We start from the raw sequence: 25,901 nt of genomic DNA, 5'->3' as shown, positions 1-25,901 counted from the left end.
GAATGGACCCTGGCACTTATGCTCACGTTCACTGTGGCAAGCTTAACCACTTGCGATAGCAGCAAGACTCTGGCTGAAGGTCTGTAGCCATGCTTCTTACCTTAGTTTCTGGATGTTAGATGTTACTCCAGAGAGCCGGTAGATTCCGTCCACGACTCCGTAGGTTTCAATAAACTCTGCACAGGTCTTCAGCACAAGGGGAACTGTAGAAAGAAAATACAGGGAGTCAGATATGATGGCACATTGCAAATTTAGTACAAAATGAATGCAAGATATATACAACGTTATAAATAAATAAATAAATAAATAAATAGACTTTGACTTAGCGATCTAATTGAGTTAAGTCTCAAATGAACCAAGTTAAATTGGCCTTTCTTTTTAGCCTGTCCCTGATGTTGAAGTCAGCGTAGAATGACTTCCATGACTAGTACATTTTGGGTCGGATGCATGAAGAAACAATTTTGAGATTCCGTAATTGCGAATCCTTGCGATTCGCAATTAGGAAATTGCGAAACGGCATGCATGAAAGTGTGTTGAACACTTTTTACGATTCCTAGGGGATCGCAAATGACCTACCTCAGGAATATTAATGAGGTAGGTCGCAATTTGCGACCCCCTAGGAATCGCAAAAATCACAGGGATGGTGGCCTGCTGGGGTCAGCAGACCACCATGTCTTTGATTGCTTTTCAATGAAGCAATTTTTTTTTAAATGCAGCCCGTTTTCCTTAAAGGAAAACGGGATGCATTTCAAAAACAAAAATAAAAAGTTTTCTTTTAATTATTTATGAGAAGGCAGTGGTCCGTGGGACTACCGACTGCTCTTAAAAAACGCTGTAACAAACATTCACAAAAGGTAAGGGGTCCCTTGGGGACCCCTTCCCATTTGCGAATGTTTTACCACCTACTTATAGTAGGTGGTAAAATGCGAATGTTTTGTGACCCCATTTCCTACATACCGATGCGATTCGATATTAGTAAGGGACGCCCTAAACGCGCCCCTTCCTAATAACGAATCGCAAACCCATTTTGCGATTCGGTACCGAAAAGCAAAATTGGGTTTGCTGCATCTGATAAGCATTTTTTGCATTCGCAAACGGGTCGATTCTGTGAATTGGCATGTTTACAAAGACAAAAATGCTTGATGCATGCCCCCTCAGAGCTTTGAGTACTCTCTCTCTCTCTAGATGTCACAACATCATGTCCCAATGGATACCTTTTTTAAATTACCATAAGGAAACATACACAGTTAGTGAACTGATCCATTCCAAACTAACAGGACATTTGCAAGTAAAGTCAGGAGAATTACAAGAAGTTGAACGTAACAATATTTTTAAAGGGGGTAAGGAGGAATGATTCCTGTGATAAAGCTTTGCAGAGGCTTAGGTGGAGGAATGTAGATATCTCCCATTCACAATTGAAATGAAAATGAACTAAAGGACTTTTTTCACCTTAGCTCTTCAACACTCTATCTTTACACTACAACTACTCCAGGTAGGTTTGGCTTCAGTTTTAACAAGGCTTCATTGGGATGACGACATATATTTTGACCTCACAGCTAATAATACTAACATATTAAATTTCAGATATTGTAGTACAAAAAGATTGTAACCAGAATAGCAATTCTCAGGATATTGTGACGGTAAGACTATATAAGTATGTATAAATGTATAATTCCTAATTCCACATATATATACCTTGCCTATATATATCCTCATGGCATGTAAATATGGAGTTAAAAATAGTAACTCTATACCTACCGATATATACTTACATTTGCAACATTTCTCGTGTTTTGTATTCTAGCCAAGGTATCTTTTAATAACACAATAATTTTTCAGGTCAATATTTAAGTAATAATGTCTAAGGGGGGAGACACTTCTAGGTACCTATTGAATGTGGGGGTCAGGTCAATCAGCACTGTATTGTTTGGGGTTTTGTTAGATTGTGTGTTCTTTCATGGTACTATTTGGGTGGGAAGGTATTGAAGCCTAACTTTTGAGTTTTATTTCTGGTGTTAAATATCCACCATTGTCTTCCTATTGAAATGCTGGTTAATGAATGGCTTATTTTGCGGGTCACACAAATGAGCACATGGAAGGGAGACTACAGATTTGAATCAAAATATAAAACATTTATTGGTGGTATTTTATTAATTTAAGGAACTGTGCCGAGTTCTGAAGTGATCTCACCCTGTGAGAAATGTTTTTATTTTTAGATTTAATAAAGCACCTTTGAGAGGAAATAGTTTTCTCTTATGATTTTGTCATGTGAATTATAATAAATTTAGAAATATCCTCCGTATCCATGTAAGGAAAAAGTCTGACCTGCTGAGTACAAAGTGTTTCCAACAGCAGCTGATTCCCCTGTGTTCTACTGCAGCGTCACCACAGAGCTCTAGTGAACATCTAGAGCGCTAACATTCCCTATCCATGACATGAGAGCTACTCCTGGATGCCATGTTGCTGTAATCTGAGCTGCAAAATTGAAAGCAGTTTCTCTGGAGGAGGCTGCAGTAAAAGAACAAAATGATAGGTTTAGATTTGTCATGGCAATTAGGGCTAGTTCTCCAGAAAGGTGAAATGAGGACACATTCCCTATATGTTCATCATAAGGAAATGGACATTGATACAGACATAAAAGCAGCTGTTTCAAAAACTGTGGTATGCACAAAGTAAGAGAAAAGTTTTCTTTTTCTTCTAACTTTTCACACAATGCATGTGTGCTACATTGTACTGCACAAATACAAAGAACGAAAAGTTTAAAAGTATGTCTGGACAAAATAATTATTGGTTGTCTTAAATAACTCAACTGTCATTAAATGTCAGCTTATTAAACAGTATTTACCATACCATATGGATTTTGGTGTATTTAACGCCAGTATACACGTTATTCCCCAGAAACTCGTAACAGGTGTTATTTATCTCACCCAATAATTAAAGTACTCTGTGATATTGTTATCAGGTGCGATGAGTAGCGCCTATACTTGGAATCAGGCCCTTCATAGATACCATGCTGTCCTGCTCTCGCCTCTCACGCAATGCAGCACAGCACGTTTCGATGCTGTGCGGCACTGTATGACACAGTATTGAATCTTTCAATTTATCTTGAGCTCTTTACCTGCTGTTGCTTCTTGTCCCTTGCTACACTGGACTTAGATCTTGTTGTGATCAAGCAGCTTGGCTAGGCTTGTGGGTTTATATCACCCAGGGAGACCTGCTAAGGAGGTAGGGTGACCAGAATTTTAAAGCCAAAAAAAACGGGACATTTCACAAAAATAGAAGAAGGACTACAATTTTACTTCAAGCAATGAGAGCCTCTTCAGCAGAGAATTACAGTACAAGCAGTAAGAACATACATAAATGCAATTTTTAAACCCAGTAGCTTGCCTGTTAATTAAATTGCTTTCTTGAAACAATTGCTAACTATCCCTGCTTTGTAAAACATAAAAAACACCTCCCACCGTTTTCACTCGACCCTCTCGAAAAAGCGGGACATGAGCTACATTTCTTGAAATCTGCAGGGTCAGCTGGTGAAAAACGGGCACCGTCCTGGCAAACCTGGGACGCCTGGCCATCCTATAAGGAGGTGAACAGCCTTGGATTTGTGTAGATAGAAGAGTCTCTGGCTTCAGCCACTGTGAACACTATGCTGACTTTTACTGTAAACATTTAATGAATCTCCTCACCTTGCCTTCCTCTGTATACCTGCCTTCTCAATACCTCTTCCCTCTCTTTCTACAGAAACCTTCCCCAAATCAGTTCTCTTTCTTTTTTCCTTCTTGTTGTACCTCATCTTTCTCAACCCCACCAATTAAATTCCTGTTCTTTTTTTCTATTTAGCCTATCTCTGACTACCTCGATGTCACCTTTGTGTATGCCACTCTATCTCTCTTTCACAGACTTATCTCTCTTTTTTTCTCATGGCTCTCTCCTTCCTTTAACTCGCTGCTCTACCTCGCAACTCCCTCTTTACCTTTCTCTCCTGACTTTCACTGTCTCTCTGTCACTGCTCTGTCTCAGCTCCACAGCTGTCTAATTTACCTCTTACTACATCGATCTTTACCCCACTTCTCTCATTCTCTCTCGTTGCCTCACCATATTCTACCACTCGTTATGCCTATCTCTACCTCTGAGCCCCTTCCCTACCTTACGGTAGTCGTGAGTTACAGCTAAACACAGGGCCCACCTCCTGAGGTCAGCGCCCAGTGCGGCTGCACCAGTCACACTGCTCTAAAGCAGGGTTTGGCCCTAAACAGCCCTGCTAAAAAAAAAACAAGATGGTGTGGGAGCAGCCCCCTACAGTGGGGCGTTTCAATGGGTTAGTGGCATTGTCAGAGTGGCGTTTCACACACTCTGGCACAGCCAGAGGTGGGTCAGCTTGAAAGGGCCAGTGTGTAGGCTGGTTTTTAGTTCTATGGGCTGCGACAGGACTGAAAAAACTCTAACAGGCACATGCATCAATATCGCTTTTTGCGATTCCTTAATTGCGAAAAATAAGGAATCGCAATTAAGGAATCGCAAAATGCAATGCATCAAGAAATCGCTCAAAAAATTGTGATTTCTTAATATTCCTTAATTGCGACTCGCAAATTGCAAGTCGCAATTAAGAAATATCTCCCTATTCATTCCTATGGGCCCATAGGAATGAATGGGGAGACATTCTCAATTTGCGATTCGCAATTAGCGAATCGCAAATTGAGAATGCGATTTCAAGGGTGCAGGGGTGTCCAAAGGACACCCTGTTGCACCCCTGAAATCAATCTGTGCACATATGTTGTGCACACACATGCCCTAAGGGCATGTGTGTGCACAACATGAAACTTTGAAAAATGCACAAAATTGCATTTTTCAAAGTTTTCTCAAATTACCATGAGGTTCAACCTCATGGTAATTTGCTCCCCCTAATTGTGAAATCGCAATTTTTTAAAGTTTCATGCATTGCATTTAAGGAATCGCAAAATGCGATTCCTTAAATGCAATCGCAATTTGAGAATTCACAAATATTTGCGAATTCTCAAATTGCGAGGGCCTTCACCCTTCATGCATTCCAAAAGCAGATTTTGTGATCGCAAACGGACGATTTTTGCAATTTGCACCGTTTGCGATCGCAAAATCCTTTGATGCATGTGCCTGCATATCTCATCCATCTCTGTGCATTTCACTACTCACTTTCCTTTTCAACTTCTTGTATCTCTCCATCTACTTCACCTCTCTCTCACCCTCCTCTCTTTAACTCACTTCTCTCACTCTCCATCTTCCTATACCTCGCATCTCTCACCCTGCTTTCTCTCTCACAATTTTCTACTGCACTTCTCTCTTTCTCATTTCTTTCTCTTCCTCAAAAATCACTACCCCATTCCTCTCACTCCCTCATTCTGTAACTACTTCATCTCTATGATTAATACTTAACATCTCAATTTACCATCCTATTTGTTTGTTAGCTCACCTCTCCACTGCTTCCTTGTCTCCTCCTGTTCGCTTTACCTCACCTCCCTTAGCTCTTTACCCTTTTCTTGTTACCTCTATTGGTCTTGGTCTTGTCTACCTATCTCTCTTTTTCTGTTTCATCATGTCATCTCTCTTTCTCGCATCTCTGTGTAGCTCCTTCTTTATTTCAAGGCATCCTCTCTATCCTCATCTCTCTCCACCTCAACTCTCTCTCATACGCACCTATCTCTTTCTTTCAAATTCACCCTTGGTGTATCCCACCTCCCCCCACTTTCTTCAATTCCTTCTCCATTTCTCACGCTCTCTCTACTGCTCTTTTTCACTCTAATTGCAAAAAGAATCCAAGCTAGCATGGCTGATGAGGGGTGATACCTCGAAATTGGTCCCAGGATGCTTATTTCCTGTCCCGAGAGGACCTGGCCTGGAAGTTCGAGCTGGACTGTTTCCCTGGGGAGCAGGGTCAAGACTAATTTGCATATGGCTGGGACCAAACCGGGGTGGCATGGTGAGCAAAAAAACGAGGGATTTAACCCCAATCTGTGACTGGGGGTGAATGTTTGACAATGTTCAGAATTGTGTCCATCATCTTTTAGTGTTTTTTTCCTCACTTTAAAGCCTTACTTAACTCTCCTTCTCTACCTTTCTCTTCATATTTCTACCTCGTTCTGGCTGCCTCACCTGTTGCTCTTTACCCAACATCTCTCCCTACATTGCCTATCCATTTACTTTGATCTCCATTTCCGTATACTTCCCTACTCTTGGAATATTTTTCTCTTTAGCTCTCTACCATTCATGTGTTTCCTCCCCATTTCCATTTCTCTTGCTCAACTGAGCTGTAGGTCACTGTTTAGCTGGAGAAGTGGACACAATAAAACGATTAGATACAAGACAGGAGAAGAGCATTAAGAAGATAAATATCAGATGTCACAATATGGAATAGCGCTTTTATTGTCAGCGTTGCTGCAAGCATGTCAATTGGGAAGGAGAATTTATTTGTGTTCATAAATATATGGCAATTACGAATGCAATTCAGTATTCTTTGGCATCATCAGGGCTTAAATTAGCTGCAAAGTTGTTCTAAAAAGGGGGTACAAAATATGTTTTGACAAATGTCACAAAAATATTAAAGATGGCAGTGCCCAAAGCAGCACCGGCTGTAGCACTGGAGGCGCCAGGTGCGACCGTCATTTTTGGCGCCTCTCCCCCAGCCCCATGACCTCATCCTCTGATTCCCTCACTACCATGGGGCAAAAGCGCCCCTCATCTCTCTCAATAGCCCTTTTTTCACATACATTTAATTTGTTTTAAAGTGCAGGTAAAGGCTGACTTTACTAATACGAATGTATAGCTACCCAAACTCTCTTTAGCAACATTAGGATTACATAATGAAAAACTGTGGAAAAAAACATAACGTTCTAAACTATTTTATGCAGGTTGCATGCAGTCTTTTGATGACAGTTCATAACAGTCACTGTCTTAAATTAGGGTAGTATCTTATGAAGTGTGGTAACAAAAGGATATCTGTGATAAAAGCAGTAATCCACTCAGCTATCCACATAAAATACAGATCTGTGATCTGCACGGTATGCGCAGGGGCGTAACACAGTCCCCTGCAGCCCCCGCGGTGCGGGGGGGCCTCACCCTCCAGGGGGCCCGTGAGCACCGCACTTCTGCTGGGGAGCTCTAGATTGAGTCCGGAGGGCTTTGCAGCAGGCATATTAACCCTCTGTGCTACCTTACCGCGAGTCAAAACTGCCACTAGACAAAACTCTGAGCTCTCTCTCTAGCAGGAACATTAATCACAAGAGTTATCTTGACATTTGTATTGCTGCCTGAAAGCTGGACGCACAAGGAACTCTGCTGCAGGTGTTTTTAAGTGGGTTATTCTTAAACCCAGTGCCGCACCCCCTGAGTTCAGCGCCCGCGCGGCCGCACCAGTTGCGCTGCCGTAATGCAGGCCCTGGCCCCCAACAGCCTTTCCAAAAAAACAAATATGGTTTGGTCGCAGCACCCTAAAGTGGGGCGTTTCAACGGGTTAGTGGCAATATCGGACTGGCATATTGGGCACTCTGGCGTTTCCGGGTGGGTCAGCTTGAAAGGGCCAGGGTGTGGGTTGGTTTTTAGTTCCATGGACAGTGAAGGGACTGCAAAAACCCCGCCCCAAACATTGGCCCTTTCATGCAGGCATGTGTGATAGTCAGGGCTCGAGTCGGGGTACCACGTGGGTGGACGGTGTCCCCCCACTTATTTTACCGGGTTTTTACCAGGTAGACGCCGTCCCCCCTGCTCAAAAGCTGGACTTTCAATTATGGCGACTAGAGAGATCTGTGCGATTGGAATTTTACCAGCATTATTACTATTATAATATTATGCATAACGCAAAGCAAGGAGAGGTATAAACATCGCCCACATGACAGTGGAAAACTTGAGAGCTCGATAACTGGAGCAAATGAAGCCACACATTCACTCTTTGGCCTCCCTGGGGAGAGATCGGAGCTCATTCAGAACGCGGCTCATGCGCTGGTTTCTCTGATGCATTCGCATCTAAGGGGTAAGCGAGGGGAGGCAATGAGTCTGAGGGTTCAAGCCACCTTTCATGACATCACTTCCTGTTGTGACGTCACTTCCGGTGACACCAGCTACACTTCTTGTTTAGAACTTGTGCCCTGGTGATAGTGCCAGAGTGCAAATGAAGCCAGTACAACTCTGGTTAGTGGACCCAACAGCGTGTAGTATGGAAGGAAGTTTTGGTTTTGAGTCACGCTGGGTGCTTAGAGCTTGTGAGACCGTTGGTGGGCCTCTAGGTGGCTTCATTGCCCTTTATACCACACATTGTTGTCTATTTGTAAAATGCCACTGGGGCAGTCGGTGTCTTTGTTAAATGATTCATAGTTATCCCAAAACGAGTTTTCTATCACTCAAAGACCACTTTCTTACACCGTGTTACAAATTATTTTCTTGACGTTTTAAAGTTCAGCTGAGCTTTTTAGGTCTCGCCTGTCGATGCGCATGCGCATCGAGCAAGCGAGACTATAGGGGCTCATCCACTCTTTATCCACACTGCAAGGAATCGTGGCGATTCCTTGCAGTGCCCGTGACTTTTAAGGTCAATGCGCATGCGCATTAAGCTTATGCGCATGCGCATTGACCTTAAAAGTCACGGGCGCGTGCATGTCCGTCTTTGTTTACCCGCTCCGCCCCCTCCCGCCGTGTCGCCTTGCCTACTCTCTTCCACAGCCTCCCCCAGCTCCGCCCCCTCACTACTTGATTGCACGGCCGCTAGGCCGTGCCTCCCCTACTCTCCTCCCCCCTCCTCCTCTCCTCCCCTGCCTGCCTGCCGCTAGCCTTGCCTACTCTCTCTCGCACCCTCCCCCAGCTCCGCCCCCTCACTACTTGATTGCACGGCCGCTAGGCCGTGCCTCCCCTACTCTCCTCCCCCCTCCTCCTCTCCTCCCCTGCCTGCCTGCCGCTAGAAAGCATGGGATACTGTGCTGCCTTAACTATTTGCTATGGCCATGTTAAAATCAGAGCCAAGTCGTAAATATACATTTTTCCACACCACTGTTTTTTCGATAAAAACGTGATTATTCACAGTTTACGCTGCTAATCCGTGACCAAACAGACAATATGAAGCTCTGAGTCTATTCTCTTCCTAGCGTGCTGTGATTGCCTCCCCCGCTGTATCCCCTCACCCCCCCCCCCCTGCTGTATCCCCTCACCCCTGGTCTCTCCCCACGTCTCTCCGTTGCTCTCCCCTCTGCTGTCGCTCTCTCTCTCGCTCACTCCCCGGCTCTCTTCTTGCCTTGCTGCTGCTCTGCCTCTTTGTGTCTGATCCCAGGCTCACATGTCGGAGCTGGCAGCCCCCGCGGCTAGTTCCTATCTGTGCGACAGCATTTTTAATTTAACACAACCGCCTTTGATGTTTTCAAATATTTATAGCCAGCTTCAGAGCACTGCAGAAGTGTTTCCATTCAGATGGAACGGCTCGGCTCGCTCTCCTCGTGCAGGCCCTCTTAAACTCGGATCCCGCGGGATTTAGTTCACGCGAAATTCTCTCCGTGTCTCGTGCTTTTCTGTCTCTTTAACTTTTACTTTCCTTTCACAGCCTGTCATATGTTGTTGGACTCTCCCAGAAATAGCTAATGGATCGAAATATCAGAATATACAGAAAATCGAAAACTGCGACCAAGAAAAGCTCGTGCTGAGAAGTAAATCTTTAAATCTAAGAAGGACTTTGCGTGCTTTACAAGTGTTTACAGGGGAACAGCGTAGAACTGCACAGTTAATTTGATAGTACAAGCACATGCAATGGATGCACTTATTTCATATCTGTTTAATCCGTTCATTTTAATTCCTTTGGTCGCTTTAGTTCTAGTCATTATTTCTTTGCCTCTCCGATTGCGCTCTTCAATTACCCTCCACGCCCACAATTTATTTTTCTCATTCTCTGTAGTACTCTGCCAATTCTCACAATGTCTACCATTTTTCGAACCCCGCCTCCCCCCTCCCTCCCAGCCTCCACAGTTTCCGCTCTTCCAATATTCTGAATATTTCTGAATTGTTTCGTTTCTCTCCCTGTATGGAAGTGTGAAGTTTAGAAACTACCTGAAAACGTGGTTATTGAAGCAGGCTGTACACTCACCCTCAACCCCTCACTCACCCTCACTCTCACTCATCCTCACTCACCCTCAACCCCTCACCCTCACTCACCCTCAACCCCTCACCCTAACTCACCCTCACCCTCACTCACCCTCAACCCCTCACTCACCCTCTCACCCTCAACCCCTCAACATCAACCCCTCACCCTCACTCACCCTCACCCTCACTCACCCTCACTCACCCTCACCCACCCTCACCCACCCTCACCCTCACTCACCCTCACTCACCCTCACTCACCCTCACTCACCCTCACTCACCCTCACCCTCACTCACTCTCACCCTCACTCACCCTCACTCACCCTCACTCACCCTCACTCACCCTCACTCACCCTCAACCCCTCACCCTCACTCACCCTCAACCCCTCACTCACCCTCACTCACCCTCACCCACCCTCACCCACCCTCACCCTCACTCACCCTCACTCACCCTCAACCCCTCACCCTCACACAGTGCAATAGGTCTCGGAGCATTTGAGTTAGAGCTTTTAGAAATGTTTATGGCTTTTTTTTTTTATTCTTTAGCATTGGCTACAGGAAACAAAAATGCTAAAGATTTACACAAAAACCCATAAACAATTCTAAAAGCACTAACTCTAATGCTGCGAGACCTATTGCATTTCCAATGCTTGTTTTAAACAACTGCCTGGACCAGGCACCCCTTGTCGTGTAGGGCAGGCGGCTAACTTTGCCACCAATTGCACCATTTGCAGATTCGCGGATCTTTCTGAGGGCCGCGCTGCAGGATGTTTAAGTTCGGTTTGAGATTCTGACAGGCCCTTAATGGCGGATTTTGCTTGGGCCCGGCTGCGCCCGCACCATTACGCAGCAGCGAAATGAATTCCCTTGCGCGGCGCTATAATTAAATTATTCCTTTCTCAGCAGAGATGAGACGCGTCGCTTTATCAAACGCACATGTAGTTCATGCGCGCGCCACGGGGAGAGAGTGCCAGGACTCAGTCCTTGTGGGGGCGAGAGAGGAGGCAGACGTGCAGAAGAGGGGGCGGCGGTGGTGGCCACACTTTCACACGGGGAAGGATTAGAGCAGATGTGAGAGAGCTGTAAAAATAAACATATCTCAGCGCTAATATCTGAAAGAAAGAAGTTTGTCTGTCTGAGGGGGGTCGCACGAGGAAAGAAGGGACAATAAACAAGGGCCCTGCGAGATGAAGTGCAGTTACCCTGTCTTCAGCACTAGTTACATTGTATTTTTAATGTTGTTGATTAGCATTTGGGCATAGCACAATCTGCCATTAACACAGCATCGAAGCGCCTTTCCATTGTTTTATGCTGATGATTATCATTTGGGCATAGCACAATCTGCCATTAACACAGCATCGAAGCGCCTTTCCAATGTTTTATGCTGATGATTATCATTTGGGCATAGCACAATCTGCCATTAACCCACCTTCGCGCGCCTTTCCATTTTCCGGGTAGGAAACTCCAAACGTCACAATCGCAGACCGGAACCTGGGCCTATTTTGGAGGGGCCGGTGGGCGGTCAGTTGCGTGCCTTGGTCAGTTTTAATGAGCTGTAGGTTAGGCAAACCTAAATGTGTGATATAGTATGTTATGCTATGTTTCTATAATCTGTTTAACGCGCTTCTTCCATTTGTTTAGCCTCGAAACACTTACAGAACGTAGTAGGCGCTATTTCTGCCCGAATAATGGGGGTCCATTTTATTGGTGTTTGGTAAGTGAAGAATGGTCTGTCCCAACTGGTGGTGCAGCAAGGGTGCCATGGGAACATTGACCTCATATCCCCCATTGTGTTTTAAAAGACAGCCTTTATTGGGGTGCAGTGTGCCCCTCACACCCCTGGGAACCAGTACCATAACACCTCCACCCGCCCTGCTCCCTGGGGGACGGGGGGTGGGCTACAATAGATTCTCCACCCTTGTGGTGTGAGTACCTGTTGGACTCTACTTGTTGGTCAGTGCTTATAGACTAGGAAGTGGTATTAAGCAGCGGCGACTCCACCGCTCTGACGGAGGAGGGCCCATCCACCCTCCACCCCCCCGCTGGCCAGCTGAGGGAAAGGAAAAATAAAATGATTATAAAACAGTATTATTATCATTTTATTTCCCCCCATGGATGGAGCTGAGTCTTTGGAGGCGGGCGGTGACAGGCACAGAAGGGGAGTGGTGAGCAGCGCTGTAGTCAGTGCGCATGACGTCTTAGGACGGCCAACCCGTCATGCGCATTGACATCTCCCCAATCCGAAACATTCTTGCCTTGGGTGGGATTCCACCCACTCTGAGAAGGTGGCTCATTGCCAGTCCTAAGCACCCCATTAAAAGACTGTAGCGCCCCACTCTCAGGGACCCCCCTCCTTGCCAATAGTTAGAAAACCACCTCTGTACACTTCACATAAGAAATAAGGTGGTAAGTGTGATACACATGGTAAGGGCATGCAGGTGTGAGCCTGTTGCACATCTCTGCTTCACAGCATGCGTATCACCGTCACACGCTCTCCATGGATTGACACAACTGGAGCACACCTCACAACTTCAAACACAACATCAAAAAACTTCCCGGACAGCTCTATAAAACACACACACTGCCAACCAAGCGCGAGTAGTTACTTAACTCAACCACCCAGAAGCTATTTGCAGCCACATCAGAAGATTGAAAGTGCTTTACAAATTCTACTTAGCAATACAATGATCTCATCCCCTGACTCAAAGGCGTGGTGTACATTCAGTGTAATGAATAGTATTTGTCTGTTCCCAGTGCTTTAAATGGGCCGGTACTGTCCGGTACATGGCACCGGCACTTTTTTATTTTGAGAAGGAGAGTACCGGCACTTCTCAAGAGAAATGCAATACCTTGAATTGGAGAGTACCTGCACTTTTCTGAAACAATCAGGTACTCTGGGACAGAGTACCAGCACTTCTATTTTTCCATTTCAAGCGCTGTCTGTTCCTACTCGGGATCTGTGGTAGCTTACTTTGTGTATCAGTGTGGGCACCGATACAGAACTCAGAGGGTCATGGGTGTCCCTGGGCTTTTGTTTTTGCTAGATTTTTGGGATAAAAATACACAGTAACAGATGAAGTTAAATATATTTTAAGAAGAGACTTGGGTTACCCAATGAAACGGTCAAACATTTTACAGATGAAGAAGAAACTGGTTAGGAAATGTTACTTTTTTACTTATTTGTTCTGTTTGTCGCAGTAACGAATCCAAATTCTTGGTTCATGTGTAACTATAAACTTTAGGACAAAATGGTCCTTGACCCTTGTTTAGTCCTGGTGATAATGAGGGGCCTGAATCCAAGCTGAATCAGCTGTGACAGTTTCTGTAATTCCACAAACTCTAATTGAATAAAATCAGAACTCGTTCCACTAAGACATGGCAGTTCTAGGAGGCATCTACCCCGTGAGGGGACAGTTGAGGAATTTCCCTCTCTAAGGCAAATTGCTTTGTTAGGGAAACCAGGAATACGTATCAGGTAAAATACAAATGAATAATGTCGGTTAAGTCATGATCATGCATGAGGCGCTATGCTTCGACTACTGAGTATAAAGGCGCTAGAACACACCAAAACTAAGAAAAACTAAGAAGAGAAGACTTATTCACTATTTATATAAATATAACCAGCTACAAGATGCAACATCATGAAAGCCTCACATGGAAAATTCAAGAGAAATGTCTTAAACTGAAAAACAAATCAGTTCGTGCACCTACAAGATAAAAAGCTCCCTCCTTCTGAATTGACCAGTGGTTCAGTCACTCATGGGAGTAGGGCGGGGGAGTGAGGGAGGCGGGGGTGGGGAGATGAATAAATCCTCAGTATTAAAGTCAGCATCAGTGTCCGGTTCGGCACCATCCTCTGGCCAAAGTTATCAGATGTAGGTACAGGAAAGGACCACCCCAGCCAGATTTACAGGATATCCACTTAAAATTCATTTGCATTCAATGAATCTAAATGAAAGTCATTAACCTAGTCAGTCTTTACCCTGATGGTCTGGTGTGAATCCAGTGCCCTAGATGGACTCCAATGATGCCACGGCTCCCTTGTATCCATTCTCTCTGCCAGCCCTCTAAACTTCATATCTTTCACAATTTCCCTTCTAATTTCTTTTCTATCCATTCACAGAAGCGTGGTATAATGGGCCCAACCCTGATAGCCCCCAGAGTGTGACTGTGTTCATTGTGCTATAGGTAGGGCCACTGGAAATATGAGATATTGTGTTCACAGCGTTTTCTGCATAATTATGTCACATAATCCATCATCTGCTGCATAATTTGCAGGTTTTAATAAATACAAAGTTTGCTTCTAACTCAAAGGGATCAAAAGATATTAACAAGCATTTACAATGCAATGGTCTCGGCATTGTTAAAGTTAGAGCTATTGGCATTGCTCATGACATTTTTTATTCATGTTTTTGTTTTTAAAACATATAAATAAATGGCATTGTCATTTACAATGCCAATAGCTTAATCTCTCGCAAATGCGAGACCTATTGCATTTGCACCCACACACAGAGCCACACACAGAGCCACCCACACACACATACAGAGCCACCCACAGTCGTTCACATAGAGCCACCCACACACAGCCACCCCCACACACACAGAGCCACCCTCACACAGACAGAGCCACCCTCACACAGAGTCACACACACACACACACAGAGCCACACAGAGGCAAGAAAAACAAGCATTGGCATTGCCAATAGGTCTCGCTTGTGGGACCTTATAAGTATTTATTTTTGCAGCACAATATCCTTGGTGCAACAAGGATATTGTGCTGCAAAACTAAATACTTATAAGGTCCCACAAGCGATACCTATTGGCAATGCCAATGCTTGTTTTGTAGTTCTCTTTGTCGACCTCTTTGCCTGGATATCTGGGAGATGTGGCTTGCTCTAATGAAGGTTTGCGTTTGTTGCATTTGTTAGTATTAATAATGGTGCTTTAAATCTAAAGTCTCCTCACACAGCAGGTTCATCAAGAAGGCTGCTTGAGCTGCCTTTCGCTATCACCAGCAGGGGGCAGCAGAGAGCACCGTATTGAAAATGGGAGCTGGGAATAAGTCTCGGGGGAAGAACCGGACACAAATGTTATTTTTTGCCTTAGTGCCGATAATTCTTGCGCTGTCTCTGAAAAAAAGTCAAGTTTGGCGACATTTCAGTCCAAAATACTTGGCGATTCACCGGGGGTTTCCCCAAACAACCACCCAAGTACCCAACCCGTGTCGTGCACGTCTGCAGCATTTCAAAAGAAGCAGCAAAGTTAGAGACCTCTCGGCCGCGAGACAGCAAGGAGCGCAAGACGCCATCTATCCCGGAGGAGCGCGCTGCCAGCCTGGAAAGTGCTGACATATCAATCACCAATGGCTGTCAATACGTACTGGACCAATCAATGCGCAGGGTCCGGTAATTACAGTCCAGAAATCAAATGCATATAAGTGTTTCATTTAGGGAAGGCTTTTTTTGGCCGGAGTCGGGGAGGGGAGGGAGGAAGTGGGTGTTTGAAGGAATTGCATTGATCCGGTAAGTGGGAGTGCGGCCTGGACGGGCCTGTTAAGGAACTTAAGCAGGAGGACATGTTTCATCCGAGATGAACTGCATTATTTTCTCTCTGCAGGCAATCACCCTTACTCAGATTCGGCATGTTCAAAGATATGTTCCAAGGAGTGCTGCTGCGGCCTGGGGGAAGCTGGCTGGGGAGGGGGAGGAGAAATGAAAGTAAAGGCTGTGTTTGCGGGGAGAGAGAGGGGAGATGCTGGTGTGGGAGGAGTCCTGCTACGGCCTGGGGGAAGCTGGCTGGGGAGGAGAAATGAAAGTAAAGGCTGTGTTTGCGGGGAGAGAGAGGGGAGGTGCTGGTGTGGGAGGAGTGCTGCTACGGCCTGGGGGAAGCTGGCTGGGGAGGGGGAGGAGAAATGAAAGTAAAGGCTGTGTTTGCGGGGAGAGAGAGGGGAGGTGCTGGTGTGGGAGGAGTGCTGCTACGGCCTGGGGGAAGCTGGCTGGGGAGGGGGAGGAGAAATGAATGTAAGGCTGTGTTTGCGGGGAGAGAGAGGGGAGGTGCTGGAGCAGGGGAACAGAGTTTATGGCCCAAAAGCGCGTGCCTGTGGCCAAGTGAACGTCAAGAAAACCGCAGGAACGAAGCCCTTGGTTTGACGAGGATTTTCAGGACATGAATTCTCGCTCCGCTCGATGCGCCATAGGTCGCGAGACCTAAAAATGAACATCAGCAGGGAACAGAGGCAAGAAATAACAAGGTCAGCTCCCCCCAGATACAGAACCGTATTCCCAGGTGCTTTGTGAGTTTGCAACCATCTGCCCCACCTACAGGGCAAATTGACCTAAAAAACAGGCAGTCTCACCCCAAGGAGGATGGAAGCAAAAGAAACTAGGAGTGAGGGATGCGGAATGAAGACCAAGGAATGAGGGATGCAGAATGAGGAACTAGGAGTGAGGGATGCGGAATGAGGAACTAGGAGTGAGGGATGCAGAATGAGGAACTAGGAGTGAGGGATGCGGAATGAGGACCAAGGAATGAGGGATGCGGAATGAGGAACTAGGAGTGAGAGATGCGGAATGAGGAACTAGGAGTGAGAGATGCGGAATGAGGAACTAGGAGTGAGGGATGCGGAATGAGGAACTAAGAGTGAGGGATGCGGAATGAGGAACTAAGAGTGAGGGATGCGGAATGAGGAACTAAGAGTGAGGGATGCGGAATGAGGAACTAGGAGTGAGGGATGCGGAATGAAGACCAAGGAATGAGGGATGCAGAATGAGGAACTAGGAGTGAGGGATGCGGAATGAGGAACTAGGAGTGAGGGATGCGGAATGAGGAACTAGGAGTGAGGGATGCGGAATGAGGACCAAGGAATGAGGGATGCGGAATGAGGAACTAGGAGTGAGAGATGCGGAATGAGGAACTAGGAGTGAGAGATGCGGAATGAGGAACTAGGAGTGAGGGATGCGGAATGAGGAACTAGGAGTGAATGATGCGGAATGAGGAACTAAGAGTGAGGGATGCGGAATGAGGAACTAAGAGTGAGGGATGCGGAATGAGGAACTAAGAGTGAGGGATGCAGAATGAGGAACTAAGAGTGAGGGATGCAGAATGAGGAACTAGGAGTGAGGGATGCGGAATGAGTACCTAGGAGTGAGGGATGCGGAATGAGGAACTAGGAGTGAGGGATGCGGAATGAGGACCAAAGAATGAGGGAAGTGGAATGAAGAACCAGAAGTGAGGGATGCGGAATGAGGAACTAGGAGTGAGGGATGTGGAATGAAGACCAAGGAATGAGGGATGCGGAATGAGGAACTAGGAGTGAGGGATGCAGAATGAGGACCAAAGAATGATGGATTGAGGAACCAGAAGTGAGGGATGTGGAATGCGGAACTAGGAGTGAGGGATGGGGAATGAGTATCAAGGAATGAGGGATGCGGAATGAGGAACTAGGAGTGAGGGATGCAGAATGAAGAACCAGAAGTGAGGGATGTGGAATGAGGAACTAGGAGTGAGGGATGGGGAATGAGGACCAAGGAATGAGGTGTGCGGAATGAGGAACTAGGAGTGAGGGATGCAGAATGAAGAACCAGAAGTGAGGGATGTGGAATGAAGAAATGCTGGCATTGATGCTGTGCCTACATGGGCTCTTCTGGCATGACATGAAGCCGGGGACAGACAGAGGACCCACTGAATCTCAGTGACCTTTGCATGCACATGGTGTAATTTCCGCCTTCTGTGTCACTCCCCCTTTTGTAAACATTTGCCCTGGAGGGAGCGCCTCGAGTTTAAATCTGCAAAGGATGCAAACTGCAGTACTGAGAGACTGCGCAAATCAAATAAAAAATGTAGTGGCAGCATTTGCCTTGCATTGCAGATAAAAAAGGAAAATGAATCACAGCGCACACCGGGTACACACTGCTCTGAAAGAGCACCCCGACAACTGCACGACATTATCGCAGTGTGCACTTGAATTACAATGTACAACCAAATACTAGTGATGCGCACAGATACATAACCCCAGCATGGCAAGACGACAGTAGCTGACAACTAATCGTGCCCGTCTGCAGACTTTGCAGATGCTGTACCTGGAACTACAAAGACAGAGCGAAGATGATCAGCTGTGTAAAGCACAAAGACAATTCCTACGCAGCGGCTGTAGTACAGATTTGTCACCATGCAAATGCACAGTATCCCCACCGAGTACACGTAGCAAATGTAAAACAATGGCAATGTACAAACTTTGACAATGTACAAACTTTGCCCTGCAGACGTATGTTATGGTACGTTGAGTGTTTATATGCATTATAGCCACAGCAAAAACTCAAGATGCAGAGGCCTGGCAGGGCTCACCGACAACAACTGCACGGTATAGGTACTGCAACTCACATTAGTTGTATAGTTCACGCACACTGTAAACGCACAATTACTGTAAAGGAAACAAACACAGGTTTTGCCGAAACACAAACCGCGCAACAATACACAGCCAATGTAAACACTGTCACAACGCCGCTTGGTCAGATGCACAATCCTAACAACCCACACAGAGTAGAAGCCTAGCAAGGCACACCCAGTCGTTGCTCCTCAATTAAATTAGCTGCTCTCTCGCATACCATATAGACTGTGCTACGAACGTGTGTGTAATGAAGGTCTGATAAGCTGCGCGGATGTACAATGTTGACTCGCGGGCAGGTAAACTGCCCTGAAGCCTTCACACTAATCAACCTACAGGGGTCATACAACTGCACTGCTGGCCTTCCCGCAGAGAATCACTACCCCGAACTGACCTCCCGAACCCAGTCATTTGGCCATCAGCTGCCGTGCAAACCCTACCTTCCCAGCACCTGAATCCTGCAGTGACGGTACAAGAAGCTGGTAGAAGGGCATGGCTAAAAATCCCAAACCCCAAGTGACACAAACTACCTGGCCCAGAGATACAAAATCCATTTGGTGAATTAGAGAATCCTTGTCTTGGAACTATCGCGAGATCAGTACCTGAGTCTTAGCATCGCGCGAAGAAAGCTAAAGACGTCATCAACAATGAATGAAACTAGACCGAATATGCTACTTATCGTATGCTTAAAAGGGCCAAGAGGGTGTTAGATGTGGAAACTGTTGTATGGGGTCTTTGCACTTTCCGATGAATGCAAGCAATTTTCCCGAACACGAGTCGATGAACGGGAACGATTAGTACAAGCAAGACAGAAAAAAATATATAATTATGCAACTTAATGGCGAGATACATTCATTTATACTGGTAACTATTTCCAATTTGCATTTTCAGTAATCAAACGAGTGGTTATTTGCAAGTTTATTAAGTTAGGTGGGCGGGGGTTGTTTCGGGCTCTTTTTTTGTGGGGAGTTCGGGCTTTTATTTGGTTTAGGTCTGAGCCGAAATAATGCTTCTTGGTTAATGAGATGAGGGGCGGGGCTTAAAAAAAGAGAGCAAAACGCCCCCGAATCGCGTCAAGGCGGGCCCTGAACTGAGTGACGCTCCTCTACTCCAATGGCTGGCCAGCATTTACGAGGCCAGCCAATGGAGAAGAGGGGCGTGTTCAGGCCCCCATACTAGACAACATAAAATCTCGGACTCCGCCCACTTCGTGGGACGCTAGTCCGAGACCTAAAAACCTGGTAAGGTGTCCCTGTGGAGAGGAAGGCTCTTTGCGAAAGTTGTCTAGTTATCTTTCAATTGCTTATTGCTGCATTTGGTTGGAAAACTTGAACTAATGAAGTGAAATCTTTGCCCAGACAGTTACCATGATTGGAAATGACAAAATAATGAAGTAATACTGTCACAGATATATAGTTTATTATGGCGCATCATTTGGCTTTTCTAGCCACATAATTTAGTCAACCCTGCTGCATAGTTTGGGCCTCCTCTGCGTTCCAGTAGCCCTGGTTATAGGAGTCAAACTGTACCTCACTGATAATAGGGTTCTGGGTTTGCTGGTTTTCCTGTTCATCGGGGACCCAGACAGGACTGTTCCTTTTGGAGTCAGAACAATGATTGATTTCCATAAGGGCAGTTCATGTTTGGCATCTACACTAAACAAACAAAAGCAGGACTGGCATGTGATCTAGATTAATAACCAGTGACTGAGATTAATATTAAATTCCAAAACTATTTTTGCTTTTCTCACTGCGTATGGCACATCCCAGACCTCTGATGCTTCTGGTCCCTTTCTGTGTCAATTGCCAATCTTTTTGGGCCTTCTTATTGGGACTGGGGCACGTCTTCTGTGAATTTATCAGCACAATTTTCTCGTTAACTCCAAGATATTTTCACTTAGAAGCTAATAAGAAGCTGAATGTCGTATTCTAGAGAAAGTCCCCCGCCTGCTTTGGCTAAATAGAATACAGGAAGGAAAAGGGGATCTTCGGAAGGCACAATTGATGTTATTATCCTCCAGCAATAAGGGCCCTGAGAGGCAGTGCTTAATTTGAGCTGGTGGTTTCCGGTGCTCTGCACTGGCACTTAATTGCAGGCACCAGCGCCTGCAAAAGTCTGCCACAAGGTGGCACTGTCTGGCTAATCTAGAGATGATCATAGCCCAACAGGCAATTATTAATTCAATATACATTAAAAATACTATTACCTGCCACCCAAGCCATTCTTTTAGCTTTGGATGTCAGGATAGTCAGAATTGTCATACTTGTAGGAGTGTGATGGTTAGCAGTTGTGTTGTTACTATCATTGCCAGCATGGCGGGGCAATGTGTGGTGCACACTGCATTGGCCTCCTGATCAGAGGCCTGGCACTCTTTTTTTTTTTACAACGTAAGCACTGCTGAGAGGTGCCCTGGAGTGCTGAGAAGTGCACTTCTAGTATTTAGAGAGAAAGCTCAAGGGCCGTGACAAACGCCATGGTAAACAGACAGATGTGTATCAGCGAGGAACAGCTTCGGAGAGAGTTCTGTCAAGAAGTTGCACAGCCAATGAGTGAGGAGTGAGTTTGTTGATGGGACCAGGAGCCGGTGGATGCCTGGAGTCGGGTCAGTAATTCAAAGTATGCCGTCTTGTTGGGAGAGTCCATTCCTGCCACACAAACAAAGACAAACACACGCTTGTTACTACAGACAGCCGCCTTCACTCGCCACTAAAACTACAATACGAAACAGATGTCGAACAAGGAGGCTTTTGTTCACCAATCTGTTCTCTCGTGACGTGGAGGGGGCATCTCATTCACACCCAAACAAAACACAGGCGAGGACTGGTATCTCTGCACCAGGAAGACAAGACAGCAGGCACGTGAACCGGGCGGAGGGCAGAGAGCGCCAATAAAATGGCGCCGCTGGGCCGGTTCTACAGGGGAGAGGGCGAGTCTCGGCGGCAGCCTTGCCTGTCTCCAGCAGAGGGCGCCAGAGAGTCTATAGGGCAGTGGTATTTGGACATTTTCATTACGCGCCCCCATGGCCAAACATAATACAATTAAGGTCCCACAAAAAGATATAATAATATTTTTTAATTTTATAATGCTAAACCTGTTTTGTATTATGTTGGGTTTATTTTGAACCGTCATATAAAAATGAATAAAAAGATTTAAAAATGAATGTATTACGTAAAACGTTGAAAGGGGCGAGAAAGCTACTAAATGTGCCAAGAAATATTTACAAAACCTATGTTATTGAGTAATGTAATTCTGCTAATTACAATAAATACATGCAGTGAAGCTTTTCAATAGAGACAAGCCCTTGAAATCAGATCAACTTGGGGTCCTGCAAGAACATCTTGAAAGGAAGTATATTTTGTATTGCTTATTTTCTGCCACTAAATGAAGTAAGCAATAGTTAAAATATTTTGTAAGCAATAGAGTCACAACACTAAAGCAGGCTTGGTGTTGAGAGGAATACCCTACAGGAAAAGTTGTTAAACTGGTCTTAGTGTACCTTTAATTTTCACAAAAGAAATACTTAATGTTTCAAACCCTTGAATCTTCACTTGGGGGCTGATTACTATGGCGGGTGGATCGCCACCGCCGACCCAGCGGTGGTGATTCGCCCGCCATCGTAAGGCGAATTACCCACCACCATATCAAGATGGCGGTGGGTATCGCAGCGGACGGAAAGTTCGTCCACCGCTTTTCCGCTGGTCGGCAATCGTTACGATTGCCGGCCGGGCGGAGCTGGGGCTCATATATGGTGGCAGTGCCGAGCAGGCACCGCCAGCCATATTATGATGTTGGGTTTTTAAGACCTTTCAAAGGCGGCAATGCCTCCATGGAAGGCTGGCGTGGACTGGCTTGGGGGGCCCGTTGTGGGCGCCCAGGGGGTGGGGGTGCACTTCGGGGGTACCTATGGTACCCTGCTGCATGTCCGTGCACAAGGTGGCAGGTACCGCGCAGTGCCTGCCACGTTGTGCATGGACATGCACAACATGGCATTTAACCATTACGGCGGGTGCTGCAGCCAGCAGCACCCACCGCAATGTTAAATCGCCAGATGCAACCGCCGCGGTGGCGGTCACATCATGATTAGGGTGGTGAGACCACCGCATGGCAGGCGGGCGGCCCCGTTACCGCTATGGTGGCGGGCAGACAAAAGTCCGCCCGCCATCCTAATGGGGCCCTGAGTTCTCCTTTAGGAGCACTTCACATCTAAGGAGGCTGTAATGTGAAGTATGAGGAAATTTCAAGTTTTAGGAGCGGTGTACGAGAGGGCTCCACCTCCTTCTGTTTTTGTAAGTGTGTGGAATGTGTGTGAGTAGGAGTCTGGCCGAGCGGAGGTATCTCACCAGTTGGGGGAAGGAGATGCTATTCTCCCGGTAGGCCTGGCCTTTTTGAATTTGTGGGTCGGAGTTTGAACTGAGCAGGTTTACACATCATGAATCAGTGGAGTTCCCTGAGGCATGGAGTGATGAGTTTCTTGCCTCAAAGGTTGAGGATGGCTGCAGTGCTTTAGTTAGTTTGCAGTCTTCTGGTGAGTTGATCGATGATTCCAATGTATAGGGAGTTTCTGTAGTCCAGCTTGCAGGTGACAAGGGCGTGGGTTATGGTTATTCCATCGTTGCTCGGGAGCCATTTGAAAATCTTCTTCAGCATCCTCAGGGCGAAGAAGCAGGATGTTGCGACAGTGTTGACTTGTGTGGAAATTAGTAGTTTGCCGGGGTTTAGTCCTGATGAATGCCTTGGTAAATTTAAACCACCAATATGGCAGAAACATGTTGACTGATTTAAGGATTTCTGAATTTAACTAATCCTAAAACCTTGGCAGCTAAATTCAGACACATAATACTCCTCACCGATGCCTTAGGGATCACTCATTAAAACTTTTTTATTGATACCCTTTTTAGGCACTTTTAATTTTAATTCTACCTCACAGCACGCCCTTCTCACACAACCAGCTCCACAGTCTTTCTGGCGTCGTAGCACACCAAAGAGGCACTCGGCCTCTTTGGTGGGGCCCGATGATGAAGCATGACACTGACTAGGTCGGTGTGTGAGGGCTTTCTTTCCCACCCAAAGTGGGTGTGTGATTCTTACCTTACTCCATCTCTGTGGCTTTTTTGAGATTGATCTGACCTCTCTGTTTTTGTTTATTTGTATCTAACCGGGGACTGAGAGAGTGTCCTTGAACTTCCCTACCTCTCCCATTGTTATTTTGGACATTAGTAGTTTGTCATCAATGGCGATCCCAAGGATCTTGGTGTGGAGTTGGAAGTGGGTGTTGGTCCAGGGGTGGCAGGCAACCTGATGGAGTACCAGGGGGAAGTGCTTTTCGGAAAGATCAGTGTTTCTGCCTTGTCTGTGCTGCACTTGTGTCAGCTGAATTTCATCCAGGTGGCGACTTCGTTCATGCAGGTGGTGAGTTTGTTCCACGTGCTGGGGGTTCTGTCCTTGAGGGACAATATGAGTTGTGTTTCAACGGTGTGCAAGAGAATGTTGATGTTATGGGCATGGATGGCATGTGTTGAAGAGGGTGGGACTGAGGAACGAACCTTGAGGCACTCCACAGATGAGTTTATGTGCTTCCTATGTATAAGATACTAGGCAGTCTCTTTGTGTTCTTTGTGCCAAGAAGGAATAGATCTAGTCTCTCCTCTGTACAGGATCATACTGATGTTTTCTGTTGAGGAGATGATTGCTGTTTCTGTGTGTGGTTAGCTCTAAGTCTGGACTGCGTGGCATCTAGTAGATGGTGGTTGGTGAGGCATCTTCTGATCAGCTTCACAGATACCTTGGCTGGGTACGGTACGCGGGAGATCAGCCTGTAGTTGGTGAGCTTGACTGCGTCTTGAGGTTCTTTGAGAAAATTGATGACAGTGGCATGCTTCCAGGGTTTCAAGGAAGGTGGCTGAGTCGATGAGATTGAGGATGGGAGTGACAGCTTTGATAATGGGGGTGAGTCTCTTGTTGAAGGTGTGGTGGGGGCAGGGGTCTGACGGGCCCTTGAGTGGATGGACCTCATGGTAATGTCGATTTCATCTGTGGTGATGAGGGTCTACGTTGTCATGGTTCGTTCTTCGATCAAGGTGGGAAGACTTCCTGGGAGATCAGTGGGGTCTTGTTGGGGGTCAAAGTTTACAAATATGTCTGTGATCTTGTTGCAGAAAAATTCTGAGAGCTTTTTGCAGAGGTCTTGCAAAGGGGGGATGTTAAGGGAGATGGCTGTGGGCACAGTGCAATCTTTGATGATGGGTAAGATGCAGTCTGCGAGTGCTGCAAGTTTGGTGTTCTAGATTTGTTGGTGGCAGCATCTCAGGGTGGATTTGAAGGTGTCCTTTTCCGCATTGTCGTGGCTCATTCTCCACTTGCATTCTGGATGTTTACAGAGCCATTTCATCATTCTGATTTCTTCTGTGTACCAGCTGGTTTGGGTTCTTGTTTTTGTTGTTTTGCAGCACTAGAGGGGGCCAGTGAGTCAGCACAAGTTCTTGATGTCTTGCATCAGCTTGCTGGTGTGCTCTGGATGGTGCGTAGAGAGAATGGAAGCCTAGTCCTTTTCTGTGATATTATTCCAGCAGCGACATGCCGGTATAGTGGTGTTGGTTCTTCTATGGTTCTGGACTGGAATGCTGAAGCAGGTGAGTGCATGGTCAGTGCAGGTGATCGTTGGCGTGTATTGACTGATATGCTTCTCAAGGAGGAGAAAATCTGGTCCAGGTGTCTTGCAGTGTATGCGTGTCCGTTGATGTGCTGGGTGAGGCCGAGGTTCACAAGGTTTGGGGTCAGTAGGGTCTTCTAAAGTGAAAATTCAGGTCTCCTAGGATGATGAAGGTGCTGGAGTCAACGATGACCGGTTAGATGAAGTCCATGATGTCGCTGGCATCGTTTGTTCAGGCTCTGGGTGGTCTGTATATGAGGGTCCCACACAAGGTTAATTTGGCTATGATTTGTCACTTGAAGGTGAGGTGCCCCATACAGCTGGTCACAGTTTCCATCGAAGGTGGTGCAAGTGAAGGTGTCCTTGGTATTAATGGTGACTCCGCCTCCGGGTTTATGCTGGTGGTCTTGCTGGAGATCTTGTAGCTGGTGGGGATTGCTTTGAAGATGTCCGGTGCTGAGGCTGGGTTCAGTCACATTTCTGTGACGAAGAGCAGGCCCGGTTACGATTGTGCAGCAGGTCTCATATCTCAACGGTATGTTTGCTGAGTGAGCGGGTGTTGAGGAGTATGCATGTCAGACTGGAGTTATGTGCAGGTGGTGTCTGGTTGATGAGTGTGTGAGTTGGTGGGCTGTTTGGTGCTGTTGGTGTGGGAGTGGTGAGTACTGGAGGAGGCAGAGTGCGTGAGAAACCGTAAGAGGTACAGGTGAAGGTGATTTCCTTGTAGTGTGGGGCAGCAGGGGCACTGGGAGCGGTGGCTGGTGTTGAGGGGGTGGAAGGTTACGG

General features: G+C 46.3%; 1 protein-coding gene across 1 annotated transcript in view; it reads right to left on the bottom strand.

Moving 5' to 3' along the window:
- The window catches only part of ARHGAP31 (Rho GTPase activating protein 31), a 529,796-nt gene that overhangs the window by 328,831 nt on the left and 175,064 nt on the right, over positions 1-25,901 (bottom strand). The window contains exon 2 of the mRNA XM_078656718.1: positions 101-203. Within this exon, the coding sequence (XP_078512844.1) occupies positions 101-203 (103 nt within the window). The remainder of the gene's footprint in view (positions 1-100; positions 204-25,901) is intronic.

The sequence above is a fragment of the Lissotriton helveticus genome, chromosome 8 (assembly GCF_964261635.1).
Source record: "Lissotriton helveticus chromosome 8, aLisHel1.1, whole genome shotgun sequence".
Taxonomy (NCBI): Eukaryota; Metazoa; Chordata; class Amphibia; order Caudata; family Salamandridae; genus Lissotriton; species Lissotriton helveticus.
The sequence above is the reverse complement of the archived record's forward strand: the minus strand, read 5'-3'. Positions and strand labels throughout refer to the sequence as shown.